Source organism: Heterocephalus glaber, unplaced genomic scaffold (genome assembly GCF_053883595.1).
Source record: "Heterocephalus glaber isolate CG9 unplaced genomic scaffold, H.glaber_assembly_v1.0 deba00001608, whole genome shotgun sequence".
In the NCBI taxonomy this organism is placed as follows: Eukaryota; Metazoa; Chordata; class Mammalia; order Rodentia; family Bathyergidae; genus Heterocephalus; species Heterocephalus glaber.
In genome coordinates this window covers 2,990,884-3,009,611 of record NW_028258379.1, presented here as the reverse complement: position 1 = coordinate 3,009,611, position 18,728 = coordinate 2,990,884, and the positions used below count along the sequence as shown (strand labels likewise).

At 36.9% G+C, this 18,728-nt stretch overlaps 1 protein-coding gene across 9 annotated transcripts in view; it reads right to left on the bottom strand.

Annotated features, from left to right (window-relative positions):
* Positions 1–18,728, bottom strand: part of Syt16 (synaptotagmin 16) — a 316,226-nt gene that overhangs the window by 12,177 nt on the left and 285,321 nt on the right. For all 9 annotated transcript variants that reach the window (XM_087195235.1, XM_087195238.1, XM_087195236.1 and 6 more), the window contains one exon: positions 17,987–18,176. In XM_087195235.1, coding sequence (XP_087051361.1) covers positions 17,987–18,176 — 190 coding nt within the window. The remainder of the gene's footprint in view (positions 1–17,986; positions 18,177–18,728) is intronic.

The following is an 18,728-nucleotide window of genomic DNA, read 5'->3' as shown; positions in this document are numbered from 1 at the left end:
CCTATTTCACAATATCAATTATACATTTTGATTCTTATTTACACTTTAGTTTTTCACACCAGAGAAACTATTTGGTATTTTCACGTGTGTCCTATTTATTTCACTTAAGAGTATGGCCTCAATATGCATCCACTTAGCTATAAATGTCTCTATTTTCTCGTTCTCTATGGCTGAGTAGTACTCTGTTTTATAAAAAAACAAAACAAAACAAAACAAAACACATCTTCTTTATCCAGTCTCCAGTTAATGGGCACTTGGGCTGTTTCCAAGTTTTAGCTATTACAAACTGTGCCGCTATAAACATGGGTGAGCATATATCACTGTGGTATGATTCTTTTAATTCTTTTGGGAAGATCCCCAGCAGAGGGATAGCTGAGTCAAATGGGACTTCCAATCCTAGTTGTTTGAGGTATCTCCATGTTGTTTTCCAAAGTGGTTACACCAGTTTGCACTCCCACCAACAATGGAGAAGGGTTCCTTTCTCCCCACACCCCCATCAGCATTTGTTATTGGTTGATTTCTTGATAGTAGCCATTCTTTCTGGGGTAAGGTGGCATCTCAGTGTTGTTTTCATCTGCATTTCTCAAATGACCAGTGATGCTGAACATTTTTTCATGTTTATTTGCTGCTTGCACTTCTTTGTCTGAGAAATGTCTGTTCATTTCAGATGCCCATTTTTGAATTGGGTCTCTGAATTTGGGGACTCTGATTTTTTTTCAGTTCTTTATATATTCTAGATAGTAGACCTTTGTCTGAGGAACAACTGGTAAAAATTTTTTCCCACATTGTAGATTGTCTCTTAGCTCTGTTGATGGTTTCTCTTGCAGTGAAGAAGCTTTTTAATAAGATGAGATCCCAGTTGTTGATTCTTTGTGCTAGCTCCTGTGCTACTCAGGATTTGTTCATAAAGATTTTTTTCTATGCCAATGCCTTAAAGAGCTCTACTTAACTTATCTTCCAGCAAGTTTAGTGTTTCTGTTTTAATATTTAGATCTTTAATCCACTGTGATCTTAGTTTAGTACATGGTGATAGATATGCGTCTAGTTTTAATCTTCGGCAAGTTGAAATTCAGTTTTTCCAACACCATTTATTAAAGAGGCTATCTTTCCTCCAGTGAGGATGGTTGGCTCCTTTGTCAAAGATGAGGTAGCTGAGTATGTATGGAGTTGTTTCTACATCTTCCAGTCTATTCCACTGATCCTCGGGTTTGTTTCTTTGCCAGTACTATGCTGTTTTCATCACAGTGGCTTTGTAGTTTCAAGTTGGGGATTGTGATACCCACTGCCATGTCTCTGTTGCCTAGAATTGCTTTTGCTATTCTAGGTCTCTTTTGGTTCCAAATGAATTTTTGGATTATTTTCTGTAGTTCTGTGAAATATACTGTTGGGATTTCAATTGCGATTGCATTGAATCTGTAGAGCAGTTTTGGAAGTATGGCCATTTTCACTATATTGGTTCTTCCTACCCAGGAACAAGGGATGTCTTTCCATTTTCTTATATCCTCTTCAATCTCTTTTTTCACAGTGTTGTAGTTCTCAATGTAGAGGTCTTTTGCTTCCTTCGTTAGATTGATTCCTAGATATTTCATTATTTTTGGATGCTATTGTGAGTTTAGTTGTAATATTTACATAGGCTGCAAATTTCTCTTTTCAACATACTAAGCAGTATCCTTTGGCCCAGTCTTTGCTGTTGGACAAACACATTTTTCATGAATTATTAAAGAAACCGATCATTACCTTGAATATCTAAGGGTTCAAGGAGCTCACACTCTGGCACATTGCTGATCTCATTACAATCTCTGTTTGCACATAGTGTTGATGTACGTGTGCAGGTGTATGTGCAACGGTGTTTGTGAACATGGACATATCTCCACCCATAGTTTATCTATATAACAAGATAAGTGATAAGCATAGCATATTCATCCCATCTGTCTCTGTCTCTGTGTCTCTCTTTCTCTCTCTCTCTCTCTCTCTCTCTCTCTCTGTCTGACTCTCTCTCTCTCTGATCATTGTCATAACCGAATTACTGTTTTATGCCTAAATTAGAGTCTCTTCTCACGCTCCACACATAATCTCACTTACTCCAGCCTACCTGCTCTACTTCCCTTTCCCTTCCATGGGTGATCACCATGTCCTTGTATCTCCACTGATATTCACCTACCTGTCCATGGATTCTATTAATTAAATGCAGCTGGGATGCCACCTTACCCAGAAGTCTTTGCTGACCTCTTTCTCCCACCAGCTATGGTCCAGATAACCCTCCAACGGCCTTCACTCAAATTCAGTTTGGACCTGTCTGGGCACTTTCCATCTTTTCCATCAGTGCTTGGCCCTTTGACTGCAAGGGTTGGCAGTTTTCAGTGATAAACAGGGAGACTGGCTTGTTTACCACTTCATCCCTACACCTGGGCTCCGGCCTAATGTGTTAGACCTCCAACAAATGTTTTGGGATGAATGTTCATGACTAACCAGGAAGTTTAACCTTCTTTATCCTTTTATCCTCAGGTTTTCAAACTTACAAAATGAAGCTAAACCTCTCATTTTATAACCCTTGCACAAGAACTCTACAAAATAGTGCTGAGTGTCATATTTTTAGTTATTAATAAAAAGGAAAAAATTCCCAAAGTTAACAGAAAGGAAAGAAAATATCCAAATTTTAACAATGTAGTCTACTTTTGCTAAAATTCCTGAAGGGATCATTACAAAGAAAATTATCTCCCCAATTATATTTTATTTAAAAGTGACATCAAGTATCTTTAAAAACTTTTCTCTGTACTATAATTTTTACTCCTAACTCAGGTGTATGTTGTTCTTTTAAAAAATCAAAATGTTTGGGTATTTCCTGAATTCATTCTCTACATTCTGTTCAGTGCAGGCAGCCAGTTGATTAGAGTTTACAGCTCACTTCCCAGTGTAACAACCAATCAAACTTCTTAAAATGTAAACCTAGATCTTTGTAATTTATCTTCCCCTCCAGGAGCACTGTAAGGTAGAAAACAAATTACAACCTACGGTTTTCTTTGTATGTTGATCTTTTTCTATTCCAGTTTGATGTGTTATTTTATGCACTTATCTGCTGAGAAACACAAGGTGTGAAATTACACTTCAGGTGTGAAAACGGCTCTGTCTCAGAAACAAGGCTCTGCCCTTCAAACTCTTCTATGGAAAAAGCTGTCAGAAAATCAACAATGGAGAATTGAATTTGTGTTTCCGAAGCTGTACAGTTTCATGATTCCTAAAGGAAAAGTTCAATCCAGGATCCAGACTGCTCCAGCAACTCTGCTGCCAGTCTTTGTAATGGGAATTGAGTTCATCTTGCAAATAAAGACATGCTCACCTCACGAAGAGTAATTTCACGTTTTATTCTGTCACAAGATTGTCTTCTTATTACAAGTTAAGCCACTTACTACCAAACCACCATCACCAAGTTTGGGTTTTATATATATATATATATATATGAATCAGAAAATAATTTTATAAGCAATCTAGTCAGATACCTAACCAAAAGAAGGGAAGTATAGCTGATTATTCTAGTTTAAACAGAGTTTTCATCACCAAAATAATGAGCTTACTTAAAATCCAGGACAGAGTCCATGCCTGTCAAATGCCGCTAGTGTGGAATAGTAAGAGAGCACGGCAGGGTCTTGTGGGGTTCAGTGACTTAGTCTAATGAGCACCCAACAGAATGGATGTAGAAAGAGTCCAATTAAGTGAATTTCCAATTTAAATGAGCTTTGTCTTAATTATTTGGAAATTGATAACAGTAGCTATAAAAGCAATACTAAGCAATATTTCATCTTCTGCTCATGATTTAGAAACCTTTACAGTATCTTTAATAACTCAGAGCCATTATCAAAATGCCAAATGGGTCATAATCCCTTAATAGTCCCATCATCTGCTTTATTGGTCACCTATCTCCTCATAAAGGAAGATGTCACATGTACCAAAACATTTATAATAGTATATAACCCCCAATTTATCATGGCATAAAGGATGTCATTTGGAACTCAGAAGGCATTTTTGAGAAAGGACGCATACTCCATGGGTAGTAGCCCAGCCCATACAAAAGGCCCACTCATTCACAGCTTAATGTTTTATCCACTGTCTTACAGACTGAGTCTCCAGAGTTAGGGTACAACATACTCTGATTTTCTGGGAAGCAGAGCATTTAATCTTTCCATCCTTTTAAATTTATTAATACTACAAAGCATTTTAAGCATATATAAGAGAATAGTGAATAATATCACACAAATCAACTTGGGTAGTTAGGTAGTATTTGTTACTGATCTTTTATATTCTCCTTTCATTTTTCAAGAAATAAATAATATAATTGAAGATCCTTGAGTATGCCTCCTTGAACATGTTCAAATTCTCTTAGATTTGGAGCTCACTTCCATGTATGTTTTTAGATCTTTACTACGTTAACAGATGTAAATAAATATAGCCAAGGGCCGGGGATTTAGCTCAGTGGTTCTGCCGCCTGCCTCAAAAATGCAAGGTCCCGAGTTCGATCCCCAGTACCAAAAGAAAAAAACACAAAAAAAACTAATAAAATAAATATAGCCAAAATATATTCAATAGCATTTTGTACATGAAAAATATTCAACATTGTATGTCTTCCTGAAACTTGTTTTCATTCAGCATTAAATTTTTTAATATTGCCCCTATATATGTAAATTTGTGATTCATTTATTATGTTATTCCAATGAATTAGTAAATCACAATATTCTTACCCATTCTCTTAATTATTGGACATTTGTTTATAGTAACCAAGAATTAAAAAGACTTCAATGAACATTTTTATTTTGAATCATACTGATATTCAAAATTTCTCCAGGATATACATGAGTAGATTTCTGTGTACTTCATGAAATCTAGATGCAAAATCTTTGCTAGTTATATTTATTGCTAATATCTTTTCTCTGTCTATAGTTGATATTTTTGCTTTGTTTATAGTGATTTTTGTAGTGCAAATATTTTAAGCTTTTGTAGAGTCAAGTTTATCAGAGTCTTTCTTTTCAGTTGATACTTTTTATCCACAGTTTTTAAAAAAGTCCTATCCAAACTCAGTAGTCTCCCGTATTTTCTTCTATGAATCATAAGAATTTCTTTTTCACACTTGATCTTTAATCCAGCTGGAATGATCTTTTCAGGTACTGTGAGGTAAGTATCTAATTATTTTTTCTGTATGGAAAGTACTATTCCATTATCTCCATGCTGAGTTATAATACCCTGTCTATTAGATATCAAGCATTTGGGCTTGAACATCTTTCTTTACGCCTGATAATACTTCTGATCAGCATTTTATAATATATCTTGAGAGCTGCCACAGATAATCCCTGTCTAAAGTTTAGGACTAACTTGTCAAATTGTAAAAAACAAACAAAAATACCAAAAACCACCACTGGAAATTTTATCAGGATTGTACTGGATATATGGATTAATTTGGGAAAAGCTTATTGTTTTCACAGTATGAAATGTTTTCATCAATTAATATAGTATAACTAACAACTCAGTTTCATTTTGTTTTTCAAAAAGCATTTTCCCTTTTTCCCTGTAACTTACTTAATTTTTATTAGTTATCCATTGGTACCTTAGATATTTTGTTGTTGTAATAGAAATGTTTTCAAACTACTTTCTACTTCCTTTGGATGTAGTAGAATACAAATGATTTTTTTTCCCAATATCGGGAATTGAACTCAAGACCTTGTGCTTGCCAGGAGGTGCAGTGCCACTGAGCTAAATCCCCTGCCCTTACAAATGATTTCATATAAGAACTTTTTTTTCTTTTTCTTTTTTGAGGAACTGGGGGTCAAACTCAGGACCTTGCACTTGCGAGGCAGGTGCAGCGCCACTGAGCTAAATTCCCTGCCCAAGAATATTATTTTAAATTTAAATTTTTTCTTATATTTTGAATGTAGGCATATTTTCAGTTCTTGTTTCAGATCCTTGGTGGGTCCTGGGAAGCCACTTCCCTCCTTCTCGTCTTCCTCATGTTGTTGTATCCTATATCACGTTGCTGTGTCCCAGTATTGGGACACCAAATCTCAGAGAGATTGTTTCTCAGCTGTTCACTACTCCACCATCATCTTGGAAATGCAGATTTTCTATAAATAACAGTAGTTTCGTTTTTCTCAAGCTTTATTCTTTAAATTTCTTTTTCTTATTCTACTAAACTGTTCATTATCAAAGACAAATAATTCCCTTTTGTTCCACATATTAATTAATATTTGATACCATTTCCACCTTTCTAAGCTCTTTCCTACTAAGGGGCATAATGCCTTAAGACTATATTCCCATAATATCTTGCCAGTATGCTTCCAGTTCAACTCCATTAACAAAAGCTACCTGTATAACACAGGAAAGTAGAAGGAAAGGGAAGCCATAATGAATGTCCTGTAGCCAGCAGCAGACATGTGCAGGCATCTGTGGATGACAGCAAAGGAATTGCATTCCAGTGTGCAAGAATCTTTGAGAATAACCCTTCTAGCCACCCACAGTTCAGATCTTATGGGCATCTTTCCTGTGATGCCTGTGCTTCTGGATTTCTGGAAAACAGTTTTCCTGATCTTCATTCCCTCGGTTTCCAAGGGTTATTCTAAACAACTTCTGACCCAGTATACCTAGAATATTTTTATTTTCCTGACAAAGTCTGACTAATATAGTAACTACCATTCTCTATTGGAATGCTGCCATCCAAAAAAAAAGGAAAGAAAGAAAATGAAAACAGAAACATAAGAAGGAGACTTGGCCTTGAAGTTGTGTGCCAGATAATAAAGAAACTAGTATCAGAGGATAGAACAGAGATCTGTAATCCATATTTTGTGATGGTAAAACTGCCATCTGCTATAACTTGGAAGGAAGAACATATGCCCTTATGAGTTTGTTGCTCGAGGGAAATAGATTTTAAAAAGAGAATTTAGAAGTGTGTAATTCCGTGTTACTAGCTTCACTTGGGATAAGAGAGGGGAAAGTAAGCTTGGGAAATATGAAAGGAAAAAGAGAAAATACAGAATTCAGACTTTTTTTTACTTGGAAATTCAACTGCTTCCAGACTTCTAAATAAGAGATGAATTTTTAAAGTCTTTGAGTAACAAAGACATACTAAATAAATCTCCTTAGCTAAATAATGTGATTGTTAATTCAGGTCAAATTCTAATTAAGGGTATGGCCTTCCTAGCAGATTTGACTTAGGCCATGTAGCTGAGTTCTGAACAGCGGAATGTGAGAAGCAATGTCATCTTCAATCATAGCTGTATTCAGCCATTCCTACCCACGCAAGAAATCTCCCAAGGTGTCTTTTCTCCTTCCAGGGTAACATCAGAGGCTACATTTTCAATGTAATATTTTTGGCTCATTAAATAGCAAAATCCTGCTTGCTTTACTCAAAATTCAGAGGAAAGTCACACAAAAGTCACACAAGTCATGTTGGATTGTGATGCAATAGAGCTTTTTCTGAGTTAAGCCAATGAGAATGTAGGTTTATGTGTTAAAGCATCATAGCTGAGTATACATTAGCACATCCTCTACTACACATCTGCTAAGAGTTATTTTTACTACTAATGAATAGTGCACTTTATCAAAAGCTTCTGTTTGCATCTGTGGGATGATTATGTTTTCTCATAAATCAGTTAATATGTGAATTACATTAGTAGATTTTCCTAATATTAAGTCTTTCTTGCATTCGTAAGCTAAGTCCAATTGGTTGGTAATTAGTGTTTTTATGTATTACAAAGCTCAGAGAGTCCAATATGAACCACATGTGTGTGAAGGAGGGTGAGGAAAGGGAAAAGGAAGAGATTAGAAAGAAGAAACAGTAGCATAATCATATCTATTTTTACATGGCAGTTTTTGGCCCTTTATATTTATTTTGAATATTGACATATTTTTTATTTATATTTAGTGTTATGACTTATGCTACTTATTCTTCATTTTCTATGCTTTTAAAATATTCTGTTTTCTATTGGATTTATTCTCACTTATTCTCTCTTAGGTTTAAAGTTAGATTAAAATGTTAACATGTATACTTGACAATATCAAATTAATCAACATCTCTGCTTTTTTCTTTTTTAATCTTTTAATTTTTAATAGTATTTATTTTTTAGAACAGTTTTAGGTTTATGACAAAATCAAGGAAAAGGTACAAAGATTCCCCCTATAGTCCCTGCTCCCATATATATACACCCTTCATGTTCCTCAATTTGGTTTTTTTCCCCGTGAAGCATTGTACAAGTCTAAACAAGCAGATCTTTTATGAGTTAATCACTACCTGGTTTACAATATTTTATGATATTTCTCTAATGTATTTTCCCAAGTTTTACAAATTGTATTAAAATATATACAACCCAAAATTTACCATTCTAATGATTTTAAGTGTATAGCTCAGTGGTATTAAAGCCATTTATCATACGCAACCATCACCACCAATGATCTCCTGAATTCTTTTCATCTTGTGAAAACTAGAACTCTATATGCACCAAACACTACTTCTCCAGTTTCCTCTTTCTTTGGCCCCTGGGACCGATCATTCTGTGTGTCTCTATGGTGTTTACTGCTCTAAGTACCTCATACAAGTGGGATCAGATAGTATATTTTTGTGACTGGCTTATTTCACTTAGCAAAATGTCCACTAGGCTTATATATGTTATAGTATATGTCTGAATTTCCTTCCTTCCTAAAGCTGAATAGTATTCCATTGTAAGTATATAGTACATTTTATTTATCCATTAATCCATCAATGGACATTTAGATTGTTTTATGCTTAACTAATGTGAATAATATTGCCATGAATATGGTTGTACAAATATATTCCCCAGGTCCTGCTTTCAATTCTTTTGGGTATACACTCACAATCATGTGATAATTCTGTCTTTTTTTAAAGAACTTCCATACTCTTTTCCATAGCAGATGCACCATTCTTCATTCCTACTACAATGCAGAGGGCTTCAATTTTCTAATTTCTCCACATAGTAAGATTTGTAATTTTGTGACATTTTGTTTTTGAAAGTTGCTATCCTAATGGATGTGAGGTGATATTTCACTGCAGCTTTGACTTGCACTTTTCTAACAACTCCTGGTGTTGAGCATATCTGTATGTTCCTGATGGACATTTGTATATCTTCTTTGGAAAAATATAGCTTTGCATCCTTTGCCCATTTAAATATCAGATTGTTTAAATTCCTTTTACAATAGCATCCAAGAAAATGAAATATCTAGGAATCAATGTAACAAAGTAAGCAAAAGACCTCTACCCTGAAAACTACCATACTCCGAAAAAAGAGACTGAAGAGGATATAAGAAAATGGAAAGACATCCCTTACTCCTAAGTAGGAAGAACCAACAGGCCATACTTCCAAAACTACTATATAGACTTAATGCAATGGCTATTGAAATTCCAACAATATACTTCATCGAACTAGAGAAAACAATCCAAAAATTCATTTGGAACCAGAAGAGACCTAGAATAGCAAAAGCAATTCTAAGCAACAAAGACATGGCAGGGGGTATCACAATCCCCAACTTGAAACTATACTACAAAGCTACTGTGATAAAAGCAGCATGGTATTGGCAAAAAAAAAAAAACAGACCTGCAGATCAGTGGAATAGATTAGAAGATGCAGAAACAACTCCAGACATACTTAACCACTTCACCTTTGACAAAGGAGCCAACCACCCTCACTGAAGGAAAGATAGCCTATTTAATAAATGGTGTTGGAAAAACTGGATTTCAACCTGCCAAAGATTAAAACTAGACCCTTATCTATCACCATGCACTAAACTAAGATTGAAGTGGACTAAAGATCTAAATATCAAAACAGAAACACTAAACTTGCTGGAAGATAAGTTAGGTAGAACTCTTGAAGACATTGGCATATGAAAAGACTTTATGAACAAAACCTCAGTAGCACGGGAACTAACACAAAGAATCAACAACTGGGATCTCATCTTATTAAAAAGCTTCTTCACTGCAAGAGAAACCAGCAACAGAGCTAAGAGACAACCTACAATGTGGAAAAAATTTTTAGCAGCTGTACCTCAGACAAAGGACTACTATCTAGAATATATAAAGAACTGAAAAAAATCAGAGTCCCCAAATTCAAGAAGTAAAAGCAGCAAATAAATATACGAAAAAGGGCTAGGGATTTACCTCAGTGGTTCCACTGCCTGCATCGCAAGTGCAAGGACCCAAGTTTGATCCCTGGTACCAAAATAAATAAATAAATGAAAAAATGTTCAACATCACTGGTCATTCTAGAGATGCAGATGAAAACAACACTGAGATGCCACCTCACCCCAGAAAGAATAGCTGCTATCAAGAAATCAACCAATAACAAATGCCGGCAGGGGTGCGGGGAGAAAGGAACCCTCCATTGTTGGTGGGAGTGCAGACTGGTGCAACCACTGTGGAAATCAGTATGGAGATACCTCAAAGAACTAGGGCTAGAGGTCCCATTTGACCCAGTCATTCCCCTGCTTGGGATCTTCCCCCAAAAGTTAAAAGAATCATACCACAGAGATATATGTGCACCCATGTTCATAGCAGCACAGTTTATAATAGTTAAAGCTTGGAAACAGCCCAAGTGCCCATCAACTGGAGACTGAATAAAGAAGATGTGGTTTTTTTACAAAATGGAGTAGTACTCAGCCATAAAGAATGAGAAACTAAAGACATTTATAGCTAAATGGATGAACATTAAGGCCATGCTCTTAAGTGAAATAAATAGGACACACATGTGTAAATACCGAATAGTTTCTCTAGTGTGAGAAACTGAAAGTGTAAATAAGGATTAAAATGATTAAAACAAATAATTGATAATTTGAAATAGGAAGAAAAGGTCCAAAGGTGTAGGGGTGGTGGGAGGGGAAGGGGAAAGGGAAGAAGGGAAAGGAAAAATGATGAGAAAAGGAAAATAATGGAAACGAAGTCTATGTAAATAGGGAAGGGTGGAGGGGGTGAAGGGCGCACAGGTAATGGGGGAAAAAGAAGAACCAAGATACATCATGTACAGGTACAAGCACTCGATGATATAAGCGTATTGTATACCTAAAATGTACCAATAAAAGAATTTAAGGGAAAAAAATCACCACACCACATATGGTCATCTGCACCCTCCTCTTGAGAAAATAAGCACATTAGAATTCTTTGAGTTCCATCTCCCATTCCCATCCTCCATGTTATACCTGCCTAGAATTTTATTTCTACTGTGTTTTACTCCCAAAATTAGTCATTTTTACTACTGTTCCTAATTTTGTTTAATATAATCCATGCAAGCTTCTATCTGCTTACATGTTTACCAACTTTTTGTTCATTCTTCCTTCCTTGCATCTTATTACTTGTTCCTAATTTCAATTTCTTCCCTCCTGGGACATATTGTTTAGTAGTTCTTTCAGTGACAAATCCTTTCAAACTTAGCGGAAATATCTTCATTTTTTCCTTCACCAAGTGAACAAAGTGTTCGTGCTTTGCTCTCAAGAGTTCGATATTATTGTCCCTCTGTCCTCTCACTTCTCACGGCCATTTCTGTATCTTATTTGGAGAAACGCATACTCACGTTCTTTTCACATTTTTAAATCTGGTTGCTTAGGTTTTTGTATTGAGTTTTAGGGTTTGTTTATTGCAGATATTAATCCGTTTTTGGAAACAGGATTTGCAAATTTTCCACATTCTATGGGTTTCCTGGTTACTCTGTTGTCTTTTGATGTACAAAGATACTGTGCATTACCTTTGAGGACACCATCACCCACCCACTCTTACTCCTCTGTAGATAATATTTTTAATTTTTGATTGACTGATTGTCGTACTGGGAATTGAACCCAGGGCCTTTTTAAATTTTTGAGATAGAGTTTCACTAAATCGTTCAGACTGGGCTTGAATTTATGATCCTCCTCCCTCAGCTTCCAAGAGTGCTGAGATTACAGATATGTGTCACCATACCCAGTTGAAAATCTTTATTCAGAGTCAGTTTTTGTGGTACACATCTATAATCTCAGCTGCTTGGGAGCCTAGAGCAGAAGAGGTATAACTTCAAGGCCAGTAACATAGTGAGATCTTGTCTCTAAATAAAAAATAAAAAGGACCAGGTATATAGCTCAGTGGTGAAGTGCTTCTGGATTTAATCCCTAGTAACACACACACACACACACACACACACACACATGCAAATATTTTAACCTTTATGCAGATATAATTCAAACACTATAACTGCCTTTTGTCCTATTGTTTTTAAGATTTCTGGTCTAATTTTGATATCATTGGGACAATTAAATGACTTGATATAAAAAAGAAATATCACATGTGCACTCAATAAATTAGTACCAAATCTAAATCTTTGCATAAACTGAACATAATTATAAGCACACAGGGGCTACTAATACACTATATTTAACTGAAAATTGGACCAGAATTTTAGAAAAAGGCTGTGTACCCCATGTCTATTCATTTTTGTTGAGTCCTTTTTCCCTGCACTACATTTATAGAGCATCCCACTTACTCACAGTGAACACGAGGCAGCTTGATTTGCTTTTCTTTCTTTTTTCTAGTCTCTCCTATTGTGAGTGTCTAACAAGGTTAATATGCTGCTGCTGTTAAGTATTATCATTTGAGATGTAATTATCACATGTGGCTAATCGTGCACATGCTGAGAAGCTGGGGAACTCGTTTTTAACTGGAGGGAACATCTTAATGATAGTTTTTGACAAGGAGCATTATATATGTATATATACACAACACAGTAACACGTAGTGGAGGGAAGCATAGCAAAGATGAAGATGGAGAAGAGAACTGCCAAGAGCTAACTTTTTGAAAACATAGCACATGTGTCCATAATATCTCCTTGTCAGCCTCATTTAATACAGAAGGAGATGAAATTCAGGGAGGTTAAATCAAATGTCAAAGCAGTGCAGTAACCGGGTGGCAGGCCTACGATAAGAACAGAATAGTGCTGGTAATTGTGGTTGAATTGCTTTCTCATGAAGCCAAATTCAAAAGATAATGAAATGTTTCTAATTCTTATTGATAACCTTTTCAAAAGCATCTGCAAATGGACACCAGCATTTCAGATGTCTACCAGACACCACACTCACACTGCTTTGTCCCTGGACCATCAGCCATGTGCAGACCTAAAGACTATCCTTCACTGCTAGTAGATTTGCAAACTAGCCTACACCATCTTAATAGCAACAACAATGGTTCTGAACGCTGGCATCATTCTAAATGAGGTATTACCTTGAAAGTGACTGGGATGATGTTTGGCAAATTGTTATCTGATTTGAGCTAAGATTAGTTCTTGGTGTTACCTCATTTAAATATGAGTTATGAACAGAGTCTATGTGCTGGTTTCAGTCATTTTCAAATTGCCTTTTCAACTTCTGTAGCTCACTTATGTGACTGAAAAAAAGGTACCACATGGGAAATTTTCAGCAAAAGATGATTGACTGATTGATTAATTGATTGATAGATCTACTTATCTATATTAGATGAGCAGAGCAAAAGCTCAAAATTGGAGAAGACATGTCTGACCACATACTTTCTCTCAGGACAGATGATGCTCTCCAAAGATGCCCTCAGCTTCAGCTTTTTACCTTTTTATCCTATCCAAGGCAAAGCCAGAGGAGCAGGATTAGATAAATCTTGAAATGTCACCCCAATGTAAAAAGAAAATGTATTGCAGCCACAAAAGCCCGTTTATAGCTGAGATTTGTGCTTTGTTTGGTTGACCCACTTGACCCAGCTTGACTTTTTCAGAACAGACCAGATTGCTTCCCCAATCTTTTATAAAAATTTCATGCATACAGAAAACTTGAAATAATTGTATGGTGGAGACACATATACCCATCGCCGTCAGTGTTTGATGTTTATTTGTGTTCCATTTGCTTTCTCACGTGTCTGTGTATCTATCCATCCATCAGCCCATTTTTGTACTAGCCATCATTATTATTCACATCTAAACACTTCAGCATGTCTTTTGTTAACCAGAATTCAGTGCATCATAGTTCTTCCTTAGGGTAAAATTTATAAATACAAAAAGCTTGGTATGATTCAGTGAGTAGTGACACATACACACCTCACTGCCAAGATGCTGCCAAGATATGGAATGTTTCCATCACCCCAGAACATTCCCTCTTGTCCCTGCTCAGTACATCCTGGCACTGATACCATTTTGGAAGCAACTACTCCTCTGCTTTTTCCCACTATAGATGAGCTCTGCCTGTTGTAAAATTCTTTATCAAAGGAATCATGCAGTGGGTACTCAGTCAGTTTTTGAGATTTCTCTGTGTTGTTAAATGACTAAATTTATTTTGTTTTTATTACAGAATAGTATTCCTTTATATAAATACATCATGATTTGTTTATTCACTTTCCAGTGGATTCTCTTTTGTTTTTGCCATTATGAAAAAAGATGTTATAAGCATTCTTGTACAAAAAAATGTTTTTGACTTATGGGTCAATGCCTAAGAATAGAACTTCTGGATTCTCAGTGCATGTTTTATTGTATAAGAAAGTATTAGTCTTTTCTCCAAAGTGGTTGTTCCATTTTTCACTTGCACCATGAATATATTCTCCACATCCTCAACAGCCTTTATAATTGTAGCCAGTCCGTGGGGATGGAGGGTGGAATGGAGATGCTGATTGGTGCTGGTGGAAACCCATACTTTCACCATGGTTTCCATTAGCTCCTATTGGAGTAAAACCTACTTCATCCAGCCATTTCCCCTGAGAATTTTACCTCAGAAGCTAGCTGGGGGTGGGAGTTACATCTAGATGGTTTATTTCTTCTAAAACACTAAGAGGATAAGAACTTCATCTAGTATTGTCTAAAACCTCTATCTTGCTTAAGGAGAAAAGCTTAAAATATCAAAACAATCATCTGACTGAGTCAAGTTGGCAAGTTCAAAGTTATCTTTGTTTCATGAAATATTCTTAGGGAAAGGCCTGTTACCTCTAAATCTGACCCTTCGTCTTTTTCCGGCAAGATGCAAAACCTTAACAATAGAAAACAGAAGTTCCCAACGGTCAGCTTCAACCTGTTTTTCCTTTGTACATTTCCTTTCTAAGCATCGTTCTTTCCATGCTCAAAACCCTAGGTAGATATCCCTGCTCTATTCCTGGGCCGAAAGCCTGAACACAGTACTTTGTGACCCTTGCTCACATCAGCTTCTTAGGATGTCTCTCCCTTGCAGGCAGCCCCTGGCTGGGCTCTGACACAGAGCTCTGGCTGCACTCCCCCGCCCCCCACCTCCCTGGGGAACAGCCTGCTTGGTATTGCTTCCACCACAATTCCCCGCTCAAGGATCCATTCATCTCCTGGCTCTCCTCCTCTTTCCCTCTTCCCCTTTCTTTCAACTCTGCTCAGTTACCTCATAAAACTTTTATTCTCTTCCATATAGGAAGTAAAAATGTATCCTGATCTTGCCTGATAACTGTTGAAGCAGTGTTAGTGCGATAATGAGGCAAGACATAATGAAGAACTGATGCCACCAACAACTATGACTCTTGAAAGTACCAAGAGGTCCCTTTCAGAAGTGCCACAAAGAAACTTTCTACTTTCTCATGTCCTCCTAATTAAACTGGCTTTTCCTCAAGTACCAGCATTCTGAACACACAAAAACACTTTTGTCTTCAGTACTGGACTTCTGTTTTAATTAATATCTTCACAACAGCATTGTTTTCTAATACTTTGGTTGCAAAAATACAGTGTGTGAATTGTATTGTAGATTAAATTGCAACCTTCTATGTATGACAAATCATGTACTAAATCCCATACTGACTTAAACTTCTGGAATCAAATCAACTTCTAAATTAGAACTTGCCTTTTTCTCTTGCACAGTTTTAAATATTTGTTACAAAAATATTCTTTCTTATAGAAATTTATGAAGGTACAATAGTGCTGCCCTCAACATCACAGTTTAAGCTGTAATATTCCTTCCTATAAAGCATATATTGTAATGACCCCCCAATTTTACAGATGAGGCAACTGAGATTCACAACAGTTTAGTTACTCGCAGCTCGGTAAGTAACAGAGCCTAAGTTCACATTTTGGTTTATCACCCTCTGCATGATTCAATGCTCTGTATTGGCTGCTACTTACTACCCAGAACTCAAAACAAAGCTGCACATCTTGGACTGAATAGGTCATGTCTGTGTGTCCCCAGATCCACTAGGCTTTGTATCTCTACCATGCTCCTAAAACAATTGTTCAGAGCTTATCACATCTCAGAGGGACAGGAAAAAAGATTGGCAAAAGCTCAAAAAGAGTAATAAATCCTGATGTTTAGTAAATTTAGAGCTATTGTGGAAAACAAAGCTGTATCTAGGTAAGAGAGTCTAGCTGTGCAATTAATAATCAGAACCTACTGAACATTCTAAATAGCTCTCACCTGGCTCTGTCGACACAAAATGTGGGTCATGCATCTGGTCACTTCTGTCACTTAAAGCCTTTCTTTACTACTAACTTGTTCTAATGGCTTTAATACACCTCCACTAACAAGATAACCCCTTACAACAGATGTTTTGGGTTTTGTGGTCTGAAGCACTGTGAAGGCCAAAAAAGAATGAGAGCCCAGATTCAATAGCAGGAATTGGCCCTTTTTCTATTTGCCCACCTGGCTCTTCTCTGGCTGTTGCCACGTGAAGCTAGAGCCCACTGACTCTTTCCACCTACCACATATGGGTTGACTTCATCCTCCTTTCAGTAAGACTCAGTGCCTGTGGCCAGCAGGCCCCTTCCCCTCCACTGTACTCACTTCGAATTTACTTTTCCTACATATGAAATAGCTGCTAGAGAGTCAACAATAGTCTTCAGACTCTCTTACAGCTAGCATTCTACACAAAAATTGGGTTTCTATGGTTAAAAGTACAGTGGTACCTCAGTTCACAAACACTTTTGTTTGTGAATAATTTGGTTCACCAACAGAAGTATCTGGCAAAATTTTGTTTTTGTTTGCAAACTCTGCATCAGGTGACAAACAAGGCAGCAGCCATTTTCACACATGAACATCTTTTCCAGAATTGTTAAACAAATTAAGTTCACGAACTGAGTTACCACTGTATTTGTATAACACGTAGAGGCACATATGAGACAAAAACTATTTCCCTGGCCTATTCAAGCTTCCTTTGCTGACAGGTAAGATCATTATAAAGTGAATTAGTTTTTAACAGCATATTCCAATGTTCAGTATCTAATTGCCCAAGTTGAAAGGCTACTGGGGCAATTAGCAATAGTAACTGAGTCTGGTTTGCTAAAGCCTGTGTTATAGCCAGGGAATATGTACTGAGCCCTTCTTTATAGCAGTGACCTCAGAAGTGGTCATTTCTCCTGATGAGATGGTTCTGCATCTCCCCAGATCTGCCTCCCCCACCTCCTTCTCCATCATTGCCATAGCCGTTACCATTTCCTGTATGTTCACTTTGTGTGAGGGCCTAGCAAGTAGATACCATGCTAAATCTTTTATATAAATCATTTGATTTAAATATCAATATAATCCTACGAGGAAGGTATTATTAAGATCTCTTCTTTTTTCTCCCCAGATAAGTTAACTGGGTTTAGAAAAGATATAAATTGCACAAGATCAGGGCAGAGATAGCAGATAGGTAGTAGAGCTAGAGCTAGAATTCCATCCCAGATCTGCTTCCCTCCAAAGTTAGAGCTCTGCCTCTTTAAAGTTGAGGGCCTGTGACATCCTGGAAGTTTTTAATTGTTCATCCATACCATGTGGCTGAAAAGACATCGTTCTTTTCCTTTAAACAATACAGACACACAAGCCAGTTTGTTTCATGTCAAGGTGCATCTAGACCTTAAGTCTAATAAAATAGCCTTCAGTCTAATAAAATAGCCATTTAGAAATCCAGAGGTACTGCTTTGTGAAAATTTCCCTAAGCAATACCAAGATCATTTTTACTATAAAAATTAAAGAGTTAAGATGAAAGCAGACACGATCTTCTACTTGCATCTGGAAGAACCAGAGCTAGGGGGACAGACACACTTACCAGGTGCTCGGTTAACAGCGAGGTTTCGGAAATGGCTGCCTTTGATCATTTCCACAGATAATCGGCCTGTTGTGGCATTGTAGGACAGCCCCACCAATAGCTCTGGCGCCCCTCCATGTGACAACGACTGCGTGGATGAGGCACTATCACTGTGAGAAACTGCAGATGGGCCGAGCGGAGACTCTCCACTCTGGAGGAGAAGAACAACAAAGAATCCATTGGCCTGCACTGCGCTCCTCTTTTAGAGAAAGCCAATACTATGTTTGGCGAAACTGTGACCCAGTCTCAATGACTGCCAAAGATTACTAACAGCGCACTTAGTGTGAATTACAGTGTGCTCGGGGAGTACAGCCCCAGATGAGACCTCCTGCATTATTAGCTGGCGTATTTATTCCAAGAGCTGTCTCCACTCAGTATTTCCTTTCTAAAGATAAAATAAAGATGGTATTACTAGTATAAATCAAGCCTTTCAAGATACATGGAGAGCTAATAATATATTCAATATAGACCCAAATTCCCTGCTGTGTAATTTGTGCCTGAGTGTTTCTATGGAACTCATCCACTCCAAGCCTGAGTTTTGTTTCTGTTCTCTGCACCCTCTTGATGAATGTGGCCATTCAGGAGGTATTCTGTCTCAAATATAAAAGAATGGCCACTAGATATTGACCAGCACATAAAGCATTTGGCTCTCAGCTGTGGTTCTCAAGATTGTTAGGTACAGTATATATCAAATTCTAAATTT